The 12,756-nt window shown below is 39.6% G+C and overlaps 1 protein-coding gene across 1 annotated transcript; it reads right to left on the bottom strand.

Annotated features, from left to right (window-relative positions):
• Nucleotides 1-1,118: 1,118 nt before the first annotated feature.
• On the bottom strand, nucleotides 1,119-10,074 carry nop16 (NOP16 nucleolar protein homolog (yeast)). The gene is made up of 5 exons (XM_044222822.1): nucleotides 9,866-10,074; nucleotides 7,891-7,999; nucleotides 6,388-6,454; nucleotides 4,729-4,835; nucleotides 1,119-1,651 (listed from the first exon to the last, which is right to left on the bottom strand). The coding sequence occupies exons 1-5, from the start codon at nucleotides 9,970-9,972 to the stop codon at nucleotides 1,508-1,510; spliced, it is 534 nt and encodes a 177-aa protein (XP_044078757.1). The 5' UTR covers nucleotides 9,973-10,074; the 3' UTR covers nucleotides 1,119-1,507.
• Between the last annotated feature and the right edge of the window lie 2,682 nt (nucleotides 10,075-12,756).

Raw genomic sequence — 12,756 nt, forward strand, 5'->3', positions numbered from 1 at the left:
ACACAGGTTAGAGAAGTCAGAAAGTATCGAGAGAGGGACTAACACATTGTTGGCTTCGGTCCTTTCGTGGGATTTGTGAAACCGTGAATAAGACCGGACTGATCCTGTAAACCTTCATATCCTTTCCAGGAGGCAGAGACAATCCGTCTCCACATCCTCTCTTCAGAGATTCTCACGCAACATTTCTTGAAAGCTATCATGCTATCATGGTAATAATTTGTTTTTCGGTAAAACACTCAGCAGTCTCTTCAAAGCTTTCTTTAAATGTTCGCTGTGACCCGTTCATGGTCAGTTTTCTCTCTCTCCCCTCATCCTGTTTATCTTCACTTCTGTTTCCGCTGACTGAATGGACCTCCATTATAACTCTTAGATCCTCCAAAAGACACTGGTGTTTTGTATTTGAAAACTGTAATTCAAGTCTATAATTAAAGACCCCCCCCCAGCACATTTTTATATAAACGTGTTATGACTCAACTTCTTTACTCTGGGCTACGGACACCACAACCACTGCGAGAAAACTATTTCACAAGAGTTAAATTAATATGTAATAAAGCCTAAATCATATCTGCTTTAATTTAGATTCAAGAAAAACAGGTTAAATAATGTTTCAACTATGGAAGAAAGGGTCGTGTTTTTCTCCTGCTGGCTCAACGCACTGCAGTACCTATTGTTGTTTTACGGAATCAAAATGTACCTTTAGTGAGTTTAAGCAAACGGTTTCCATTCTGTAATACCAATGTTACAATGGAGGGAAAACAAGCATTTTAATGAGGTTTCTTACTCTCAGTTATCACCTAAACCATGTTGTTCTAACCCAGCTGTTAAGAATTCATGGACACAAACTGGGTCGACTGGTTAACTGCGTTATGAACAGAATTTTCTATGCGTTTTAACGTAGCTGGAAATTAAATCTAAACTGCAGGTACCTCCAGTGCAGTCCAAAACACGATGCTGCAGTAAGATTATTTTCAGACATCAGTCATGATGCTTCAACTAAAGATCTGTGACCACACGATGATCCAGGACAACATGGGAAACCTCAGAGAACTGTCCAACTCTCCACACATGTGTGAGAGGATACTTTTTCCTCTTGGAGAAAGAAAAACACATCTGCTAAATGAGCTTCAAGGTGTTTAAATGATACGTAATAAAAATACATCTCAGTCAATCACGTTTGACGTTCATAACACAGAACACACAGTGAGATCAGCACAATATTCCAAAATGGAAAAATAAAAACAGGAAATCTTGACAGGGAGGAAAGTAACAGGGGAGAAATGTCCAAAAACACCTGAAAGGTCCTTAACGAGACAGAAGCTCCGGGACGTCCCGGACACTTCCGGTCACTGTTGGTTATTATGATTGCGGGTGGTGCATCTGCTGTCGTCTGGACGTCTGTCACAGTCTGAATGTCCTGTCTGCACTGCTGACAGTCTCTCCAGAATGAGGTCTATCTCATCCTGATACAGAGAAAGATATAAAGTCCAGAACAGGGTTCACAATCCCTCTACTGGACCATCGGCTGTGGAGCAGCTAGTGAGTTGATGAAGGCGTCGTAGTGCTGCGGGTGGCAGCGCTTGTACTCGTTGATTTTCCTCTTGATCTGTTTGGGTGTGTCCTGGTAATAGTTCTTCTCATCTCTGGCCATCGCCTGCAGGGAGAATGAAGAACACGGCAGGCGGTCAGTATCGCTTTGTATTGGACCGCTGCTGCAAACTGAGACGGACACAGAACAGTTTCTTAAAAGTTACTTCCTTGTTGCAAATTGAAATGCGGCTGTTATTTATGAACCACAACTTAAAACAAGACTGAAAATCTATTACACTGCCAGCGCCCCTGTGTGGCTGTAATGCTCATTACATACCCCCTTTTAAAGCGTGGTGCCCCCGAGGTGAATTTAAAGTGAACTAAGTTCAGTTATTTCATGTGAATACTGAATTATTCTGATAGTGTGAATCCGCCAGTTCCTCTTACCAACCGCTACACAGAAAACAAAAATATTGCTTGGATGAAAACATTAAGACACCTTTACTATTCTTAGAGATTTACTACTAGTGGGGCAAATCATGCAATGTTTGTCCTGAGGGCGGCGCCAGAGGAAATGTCATGTTGTTACCTAAATCAAAAGGGTTTCCGATCTATGAATTCAAATTTCAACGCTTCAGTGTTGATCGATATATCTGTGTAAACACACTCTTTTCACGTTACAGCACCAAATGAGAGACGACAAGACATCGTCACAGAGTCTTTCTCGGGGGTTGCCGTCCAATAGTCTTTGTTGCTTAGGAAGGTTCCTAACAATGAGTGAAATGACCCGGAAGTATCTAAGTCAAGCTAAATGCTAAGGAAAGGTGCTTCAATGCTTCCTCTCTCACCTCCTTTAGCACAGGACACACTGGACCATCCTTCAGGAAAGGAAAGGACATAATGCCGCCCCACAATTCCTTGCAGCAAGCAACGTTTAAAGTGACGGCCGTTCACGAAAACAAACGATCAACATGAGCGACACGTCCATCTTCTGAAGACGTTTCACCACGGTTAGGTGCCTGCATTTTGACTCCACTTAGAGTGGGATGTTGTGTTGATCACGAAACCGTGAGAGATGACAGATTCAACTTTTCAGAATTCAAAGTCAAGGATGGAATATTTTCTGTTCCAAAGTTATTGACATCGATATTAAACGCACCTTTTGTGGCGCTGAGCCACAAACAGGTATTTTGTCACTGCCCCTCCTCATCTGTGTTTTGGAGGGACATAAAGAAGTTTGTCCATGTTCAGGTCTGAACTACAGTAAAAACCTTCAATCTGCCCAGTTTTACAACATGGAAGGTGCCTGCATTTTGACTCCACTTAGAGTGGGATGTTGTGTTGATCACGAAACTTGCAGATGACAGATTCAACTTTTCAGAATTTAAAGTCAAGGATGGAATATTTTCTATTGAAGGATATTTTATTGCATAAAAAAAAACGACACACACACACACTCGCACAATATCCTCTGTTATAGACTGACTTGGCAGCGCTCCCAGTGATGACTCAGTCCCATTTAAAGCAACTGTTGAAAATCCATTTGAATGAGGCACTTTTCTGATAAAAAGCTCAAGTAATTTAAACTTCTGTCAGTCGCCGCTCTGAGCAATACAAACTAAAAACAGCTAAGCTCTCGGCACTGTTTGTAATGTGCACCAGCGTCTCTTCAATCTAAAGTTCTGAGAAAAACAGAAGTCCGCAGCTATTAAGGAACATCATGGAGCCGAAACCTTATTTGTCCTTCAGCTGTGCAGCTTCGTTCAAAACCTTTCAAGGAAACCAAACAGAGGAAGGACACCGTTATCATCGGGTGCACACAAGATAAAAACATTCAACTGATGAATTAAGTTTCATCCGCAGCTACTACGCACGTCCAGGATGGTACAAAGAAAACGTCTTAAACCTTGGCAGCCAGCCCTATTATCTCAGAGCGTCCTTGAACGCAGCAAATGGGAAACTTTTCCAAACAGTTCCCAGACATACAGCCTAAGTTCAGCCGGTGACTGACTGATCCTATTTGGCTTAATTAACATACAATGTGTAAGTTTGAATCAATCAATCTACTGAGCTGAGTCTTAAAGGAATAATTCAACAGTTTGGGAAATACGCTGATTCGCTTTCTTGCAGGGAGTTAAATGAGCAGATCAACACCACTTTCATGTCTGGTTTCAAGCTGGTTAGCTTAGCACAAAGACTGGAAACGGGGGGAGCTATAACATGTTAAATCAGTGAGCCTTAGAGGAGCTGGTAAGCTAAGATAAGCTACCCTGCTGCTGGCGGTAACATACTTAGATATATTTATATTTACCCCACAGACTCGAGAGTGGTATTGATCTTCTTGTCTAACTCTCTGCAGAAAAGTGAATAAACTAATGATGACTATACCTTTAAGGCCTCATTACGCTTCAGACAAAATTCGGATAATTTAACCACTAAAAGCCCTATCTGATGGCTGGCTGCGTCTCGACAGTTTCTGTCCAGGTGTGTGGCGGTGTGATAAGTAGGCAGGATTCGAACTTCACTCTCACTCTCTTCACAAAACTTCTGTCACTTTTAGTGCGAACCACTGAGAGCAACATCATAAATGACTGCCCTAACGTGTACACCGTTATCGCCATTTCTACGAATCTAACTAGAAAGTGGCTGTGGCCTTTACAGTTCTGGACAGCTTCTCTTCGTTTGTAATAAATTTAGTTGCTAGAAGATGGTCTAAACGATAGCCTCATTCGTTACCTTTATGTTATCACAGATGCAGTATATCGGTTTGTGTACATGTGCTTAAGAAGTAACAAGAAACATAAGTACAGAAATGTCAAAGATGTGTTTGATGTCATTTAGAAACAGTGTCTCCATTACATACTTTGTCCACCAGAGACCACAGACAAGGTCATTTTAACACTGTAAAATGTCCCGCTCAGTATGCCTCTTGGTCACAACTATTTAAAAACACATTTATTGAATCCCTGAATGTTTGTTTTGCGTTTGTTAATATTGTTTTTAACTCTCAAATACTGATATCAGTACATGCCTGAAAAGTATTGGTCAGACTCTATTAAAGACGTGGCCTTTGCTGGGTGAAATAACAACTCTGCTTTTTTCCATAAAGGTGCATTAATCACATTTGATGCTCTGATGCCCAGCTCTGTTACTATGACAACATCGTCCAGGACACGTTCAGGCTCCGGGTCCTGCTCTTACCTTGTAGTCGTCGTTGTGTTCTCGGATCATGTACTGAGCGTACTCGACCAGGTCGGAGGATAACGTCTTGGAGTCTTTCTCTGGACGGTTGGCCTCCTCTTCCAGCTCTGCTCAAGACAAACCAGGACGTAAAACACATCTTAGAGGCTTCAGAGAGTCAGAAAGAATAATTATATCTTTCCATCTTGCTAGATTTTAATGATTAATTGGATTTTTTCCCCCCTTTCTTCTTCATTTTTCAGAAGACAAGGGCATACAAATAAAGGGTAAAACCTAAACAAAACATGCAAACCATCTCAGTCAGTCTTTGTAATATGAAATGTTCAACAGAGCGTTTAAACTACCACTGGTATTACTGGAGGAAAAAAAGTCGAAATCCAGAGCAGCTGCAGCTGAAGGCCGACTCCTCTGAGCTTCTACCAAACTGTGCATAATAACAAAAACACGACGTAGAAGTGAAGCTCTGCTTTCATTCAAACTGGTCTAACTAGGTTGCAGTCATATTTAATATCCAACAGAATAAAATGAAAAGATCCTTGGAATCGGTGTGAAACAGCCTTCATTAAAGGCGACTAAGGAAAACATACCAGTGTTCTGGCTGAAAGCAATTCATTTCGATGGAATCGCTGCTTTTAGGGACATTTGCGCAGTTAATCATTGCAAAATGAAGAGGACGAGTCCAAAATGGAAGACGATCACGGTAGCTGTGTTGCACCATCCAAATTTTTTTAAAACTCTGGCCTGTTGGAGTATAAACTGCTCCACAAAACAGATGTACAGGCTGGCACAGAAAACACTGGATTAAAGCATTAAGTCTGGTGATATTCTAGATTTTAATTCTTGTCAAAAATTCCCACAAAAGACCAAAACAAACACTGAATGTATCCACTAACAAGTACTGTGTGTGAATCCCAGCCTGATGTCTCTTCCTCCTCTGAGCCACAGAGCTCCACTGTTGTCCAGAAACTATTAAAAACACATCAGTGAGCCGCTCTGTTGAACCGTGAACACACACACACACTGTAGTTTATTCTGACTCAGTCCCACACACACCGTCCTGCTGCCCCAAACACTCACCAGAGCAGTGATTCTCCACAACAAGGCCGCGACCATAATCTACCTTTTTCTGGTAGATTAGGAGATCTACTTATATATTCATATTCAACCCATTACTTGACAATATTGCGGCGGAAGATAAAATGATTGTTGTGATAACTTCCCAGAGTCGCATAACCCTTCGATGTAGTCTTATAACCTGCGGTACAGTGTTTTGGAGTCTGATAAACCTTCAAACTCCTGGATCTGTTAAACAAATCTGCCTTCCTGGATCGTATTTTATCATATCGCTGGTGCCTGAAGCAACCGCGGGCCGTTTCCTATCTGGGTGCCTGGTAACTGTATTCATTTATTGTTTAATTAAAGTGCATGTAGTCGCTACATCACCATGGTTCCAGCACCATCTATTGTGCAGGGAATTGAGAAACATTTTTGCTGTGCCATTTTCCTGCGTGAGCAGACACTTAGCCTGACTCTGTCCGATTCGATCAGGCTCAAGCCAGGTCCGGCTGGCTGCAGACGTCTAGTACAAAACAAATTAGCAAAACAAAAGAAAGCCCACATTACTTTACGTGACGGGGGCCTTCAAAAGAAATGACTTACTGTTGAGAACGTAGGGCTTGGTCACGATGTTGACGGGAGCTTTAGGCCCGCTGTCTTTACCGATGAGCTACAAGTGTGAAGAAAAACACATTATGAAGAACAACAGAGGTCACGAGCTGGTGTGTTTGGATTCTGGGTTAATTTAACAGGACACAAAATGATAAACATGGTTCTTTTCCACAGATCACCCATCTCCTTCGCTAATGTGGCAAGACAAGTATTTAATGTGGGGGTTTTCCATCAGTGATGTCATTTCAAGAAACAACAGAGCTTAACTGTCCTCGCTCCTGCACGCAGAGGAGGCAGAAATTAATCATTCACGATTCGCTGTCGTAAGTTAACAAAATGAAATACACTTTTCAGGCTGGTGGAAAACAAGATGCAGCACAGAGGATTAAAACTAAAAAATAAAATACATATTTTTCCTCTTACCTGTCATGCTGTTTATCCATCTAGATTGTTTTGGTGTGAGCTGATGAGTTTGAGATATCGGACGTAGAGATGTCTGCCTTTTTTGAAAAATTTCGACAGGAAGAAAACAGTTCCCACGTGAAGCTGCTCACAACAAACCTGTGGATTATCTTCAGTAACCGGGTCCTGATTTCTGGAAAGAGACGTTGCTGTTGTGTTTTTCAAATGTTTTTTTTTTTTGGCGCTTTGAGCTCCACGAGCCGAGCGCCATATAGTTTCATTATATTCAAAAAACGCAGACATCTCTATGGCCGATATCTCCAAAACTCTGCAGCTCACACCAAAACAATCTAGATGGATAAACAGCTCTACAGGTGAGAGGAGAAATATGTATTTTTGATTTTGGGGTGGACTGTCCCTTTAACTTTAATTAACAGTTTACAGTGGAAGAAGGAAACGCTGCACGGCTCTGATGGCTGACCCGACAGGTGCTCTTTAGTGGGGCAGGTGAAAGTACAAAAAGCAGGATCCAGGAAGTCTTGCTTGATATTAAGCGGTGCAGACAACCATGAAAAAAAACAAAACAAAGCACTTTTGCCTGTTGAAGCGCAGTTAAGGAATCTCCTCTGAGCTGCCTGACAGCCGTCTGGAGGCTGCAGCCGGTTGTTTCAGATGCAGGATACTGATAATAATGAAGCTATAATGGTAAAATATCGTCACTTTATACGCTACAACATCCAAATGGGAATGAGATAACAGAAGCCACGAAAGTGTTATTCAAAGCTGATTATAATATAACTATTTATAGTCGAGAGGTAAAATAGAGCCTGTTTGACTTCCTTTTTCCTGTTTTATAACTACAAGTTTCCTTACACACTTAGAATCTCGTGAACAGACGTATTGAATAAGATACCAATAAATAGTGATACTGATTTCAGGTCGTGTTGCCCAGCCTTACTCTGTATATACAGAATCTGGATTCTTTCTCAACTACAGTAGGTCTGACTGTGTAGTGCTGCTTAGAAGAAGTGTGTGTGCTCTGAAGAAGACCTCCTTACCAGGGACTTCAGCAGACCCACAGCAGTTACTTACGCTCTTGTTCTTTATTGGCAGAGTGCGGTTTGGATCAAAGGCCAGACCCATCTCCTGCAGGTTCCTGGCCATGGACTTCTTGTCGTCCCAAGCATTTCGAATCTGTGGACTAGAGGAGGAGGACAGGTTAGACACACAGTGAAATCGACAGTGCTTCTGCAGGAGCAGGACAGAGCAAATGTGACGTTCCGGTGAAACAGAAAATGTCTTTTTTTGGTGTAGTTTTACATCTAAATCCAGCAGCAAACGTGTCAACATTTTTCTGTGGTTTATCTCACAATCAGGGCAAATAAAGAGTTCCACCCAATAAGAAGTATCTATTAAATCCATCTATTATCTTCGTTTTTCTAGTAAAAACCATGTTTGTTTGCATGCAAAGGAAAAACCTTTATAGTTCTAGATATATTTTGATTCTGTTACAAAGAAGTAAGACGGTAATTAAACAAAAACCAAACCGAATTTACTGGTGTTCAAATCTTCCTTAAAAAACAGCTTCAGAAAGCCTTTATCAGCCTATATTATATACACACACACACACAAAGTTATATTATTAATCCCCTTAATCATTAATGTGAGAGCAGTTCACTTTGTTTTTTACAGATCAAATTCAGTAGTTTTACTCCTTAAACAATTGCAAATCTTCTTCTGTGACGTTCACTGCAGGTGAAAGTATATCATCATGTATATCTTTAAGAACTTACAGCAAAACCTTCTTTCTCAATACTGAACTTGTGATTTTTGGATTTTTGGAAACCATGCTCACCTGCTTTTTTAAGACGCACGACGAAATCCTGAATAATCTAAACGGGAGCAACTTTACGAAATACCAGCAAAGTATAAAATGAAAGGTAATTATATTAAACTCTGCAGCACTTTTAAAATATGATCCCAATGATGCAAGAACACACATTTTCAAGATTAAAAAACCTTCCCTCTGACTAACCTGAGGAGCGAAAAAGAGAGCGGACAAAATATCAGGAACAGCTTTACAACTTGTTAGTTTAATGATGCCGAAAACACAATCTGTGTAAAAGTTCACTCGGCTGTGTTTTTGTTGTTTTGAAATGAAAAGCAGGACTGTACTGTATTTATTTATATTGAGCAGGTGTTGCAATTAGTTAGTCAATATACAGATAATCAATCAGCAACTATTTTGACAGCGAGACAATTCTCGGTCTTGGGTTTTAGAGTGTTTGTCAGACAAGACGGCTTTGGGAAATCATGTAACCTGGGCTTATTTCACTATTAATGTACTTTTTATAAACTGAGCGATCAATCGACTAACTGAGAAAACAATCTTCAGACTAAACGATGATGACAGTACTCTCTTACGTTGGTAGACGTTGTTGTCTTATATAGCTTCACCCAGATGTAGAGAAACTTTATTAACGTATACATGTGTTTAGGTAGACGTGGACAGTAACTAAGTACATTTACTCAAGTATTGTGCTTAAGTACAATTTTGACATACTTGTACTTTACTTGAGTATTTCCATTCTATGCTACTTTCAACTCCACTAGATTTCAGAGGGAAATATTGAACTTTTTACTCCTAGATTTATTTGACAGTTAACTTTTACATAAAAAACACATGATATGCTTATGATATGATGCAGCACTGAACTACTAATCTACCCAGATGTATACAAAGTATCTAAAATTGGCTCCACGATGACAAACTAATATAATTGCCTGTGAAAAGAGCCATTCTGCATAATGAGTACTTTTCCTTTTCCTCAGCTTGCTAATGCTACTTCTGTACTTTTAACATTTTGAATCAGGCCTTTGACTTGTAATGTGAGTGTTTTTAGACTACGGTGTTTCTACTTTTAGTTAAGTAGAGGATCTGAGTCATTCTTCCACCACTGTGTAAAAGATAAACTACAAACAAACACGCTTCTCACACGGTGTTAGCATACCCAGTGTTAGCTAACATTAGCTAGCATGCTAACACGTCGTTCCGTCCCACACTTACTCTTCTATCCTCGGGTTGTATTTCTTAATGAACTTTTTCTTCATCTTCTTCCGGTCTTGGTTGTAATCGAACCTCTTTCTCTTGCCTGACTTCTTGGCTTTCGGCATGTTTGTGCTTTTTCTGTGTTTTTTACAGCACAGAGGAGGAGGGTTAGCGGTGAGAAAGAGGCAACGTGCACAAACAGGAAGTACAAGTTTGTTTTGTTCCGGTCATGTGACTACACACCACGCCTTGTTTTCACCTTTGACCTCTCAACTGCGAGTTTTTTGTTTTATTTAAAATTTTCTGTTTAACTGTTTAAATTGCAACTCCTAAGCTGACAGCAGTCACCAATACATAAATACAAATATGAATATATATATATGATAACAACTATGCACAAAGTCAATGTGGAAATAGAAAAAGAAAACACATGAACATACAGTATTTTTAAATGATTCACTCAAAATATTAACAGACAAACGTAGGGCCAATGTGGAAAATGTAAAAAATTAAATATTTAATCTATATTGAAATTAACAAAATAAAAATAATCACTGAAAAATACAACTTGTAAGTCACAAAATGTGAAAAAGAAAGAGTGCCGTGGGTTTGAAAAACAAGCGATCATCTGAGCCTTAAAATGGTTTTTGTAGTATTATATGTATGTATTGCGGAGCTGAAATGATTATTTGCTTCGATTAGTCGATCGACAGAAAAGTGACACCAAAAATACTCAAAATTAATTGGTTACAGCCCCTAAAATTTTAACATCTGCTGTGTTTTTAATCGTCTTGTATGATAGTAAACCATGTTTGTGCAAAACAAGACGTTTCACTATGTTAACTTGTGTTCTGAGAAATTATGATGGCCATTTCCCACAAATTTCTGATTATTTTTATGGACAAAATGATTAACCCATTAATCAAGAAACTATTTGGCGGACTAATTGATAGTGAAAACAATGAAACTGAAACTGAAATTGTACTTTTATTCGGACAAAATATTCTCAGCAGAAGGTCTACTTATTGGAACTGTTTCCGAGCTTTCAGCCACACCTTGGCTGAATGGTTGAAGGCCAAAATACATTTCTGATCTGCTGCTGAACCACCCAGACCAGTTTCGTGGTCTGGTACAGGTGTGCTTACTGTCCCCAGGATCAAAACTACAGGTGGAGAAGCGGTTTTTATGGACCACATACCTGAAACAAACTCCCAGAAACCTTCTCCACCCGCCTTTTACTCATTTTAATTTGGGACTATTTATTCACGTTTTGCTCTCCACGGCAACTCTTATTCTGGTTTAATCTGTTTTGTTCAATTTTGATTTCTTTTTTTCCCATCTATTTCTTTTTGAAAAAATCTCATTTCTAATATTTTTTTTAATAATCCCGTGTTTTTGCTTTTGTATCTTGTCTTCATGCTTTTTTCTCTCTTTCGTGAAGCATTTTGAATTGCCTTGTTGTTGAAACGTGCCATGCAAATAAACTTGCAACCGGTCATGTAAGGGATTCTAGTAAGTGGAAATGTTTTTCAACCTGCTATTGCCAAGGTCAAGAACAACCTCAAAGCTCAACTGTATTTTAGTATATTTATAAAAAGAATAATGTTTTGAGTCTGTGTCGAAATGCTGAAGTGCACTGGTCAATGGATGAATAGCCACACTGAAACCAGTGAGTCCATACTGAATTAATAATAATACGCTGTTCTAGAAGTAATGAAAAGCTCATTATCATTAAGGAGTCATCAAACATGGCGATAAATTACTACATTACTACAAAACCACAGATAAGATGCAAAATGCTAATGATAAAGATTAAAAACAAACAAGACAAAAACACACAAAACACAAGAAATCCTGAGAATTCATTTCTTTGACTCTCCCGGTTGCTCAGATGACCCCTGAGGAGGTGCTGAGTCCAGGGTTGGAAAGACCCGCAGCTGCTGACTTCATCCTCTAGATGTCAGTCCGGTTAAACAAAATATCTCACAAGCTGCAGCCTCACGTTGGCCGTCTCTGTTGGACTTCATTCAGACAGACAGACAGCAGCAGGGTCAAATGAACACCAGGGGCTGTATCTCTCAAACCGCTAAAAGTGACATTTCGGGCTTGAGTGAAAGATAAAAGCAAACATGCTTCACTTTTGCTCCTCTGTAAAAAATAAAATGTACCTTTAAAAAGTGCCTTTGGATAATGACACGTCAGTGAGAACATGTTAATAAGTGTTCACTCTTAGATGTTTGGGTCCCAACGTCTTTCAGCGGCGGCTGTGTGATTATGGTAACCTGCAGTCTGTCATTCCCTCACTGAAAAACTAAACATGTATGACAAGAGTTATATCTTGTCCTATTTTTGTTTAATAAATAAGAAAAACACATGAAGGTCACTAACCTCAACACTGAGAATACTCTGTGAAAACGACTTCAAATGTATTCACACACGTTAACTAAACAGCACATATACGGTATCAATAGTTCTACATGACTTAATGTAGTTCAATCAAATGTCTTTAAAGATAGAAACTATGATTGAAAATGTCAGAAAAAGACTCCAGATCACCTTCCCTTAATGTTAGTTATGATTTATTCCTGGCTTTGAAACAGGACTCAAACCTGCACGTTGGGAAATAAAATTCACAGAAACGATAAACAAACAGTTGAACAAATAAAAAAAAAACAACTAATTGATAATTCAGTTTAAAATTGAAAGCCCCACCTCCTTGCTGGATGCCGTCTTATTGCTGAAAAGGTTAAACTTCCCATGCACGATCATTATGATCAACATTATGATCTGAATTCCATATCTAAATCGTGTCTGATATTGTATTCATGTGTATCTATCTGACGTAGCTCAGACAGATCCGAAAACTCGGCCGGTTAAGGAGAACGTTTGGTAACGGAGTGGTTGTGAGG

This window comes from Siniperca chuatsi, linkage group LG14 (genome assembly GCF_020085105.1).
Source record: "Siniperca chuatsi isolate FFG_IHB_CAS linkage group LG14, ASM2008510v1, whole genome shotgun sequence".
Lineage (NCBI taxonomy): Eukaryota > Metazoa > Chordata > Actinopteri > Centrarchiformes > Sinipercidae > Siniperca > Siniperca chuatsi.

Coding starts and splice junctions, on each gene's coding strand:
- nop16 (XM_044222822.1), bottom strand. CDS start 9,972: ATGCCGAAAGCCAAGAAGTCAGGCAAGAGAAAGAGGTTCGATTACAAC. Junction 4,836..6,387: donor CAAGCCCTACGTTCTCAACA/GTAAGTCATTTC, acceptor TGTCTTGAGCAG/AGCTGGAAGAGGAGGCCAAC. Junction 1,652..4,728: donor AACACAACGACGACTACAAG/GTAAGAGCAGGA, acceptor TTCTCCCTGCAG/GCGATGGCCAGAGATGAGAA.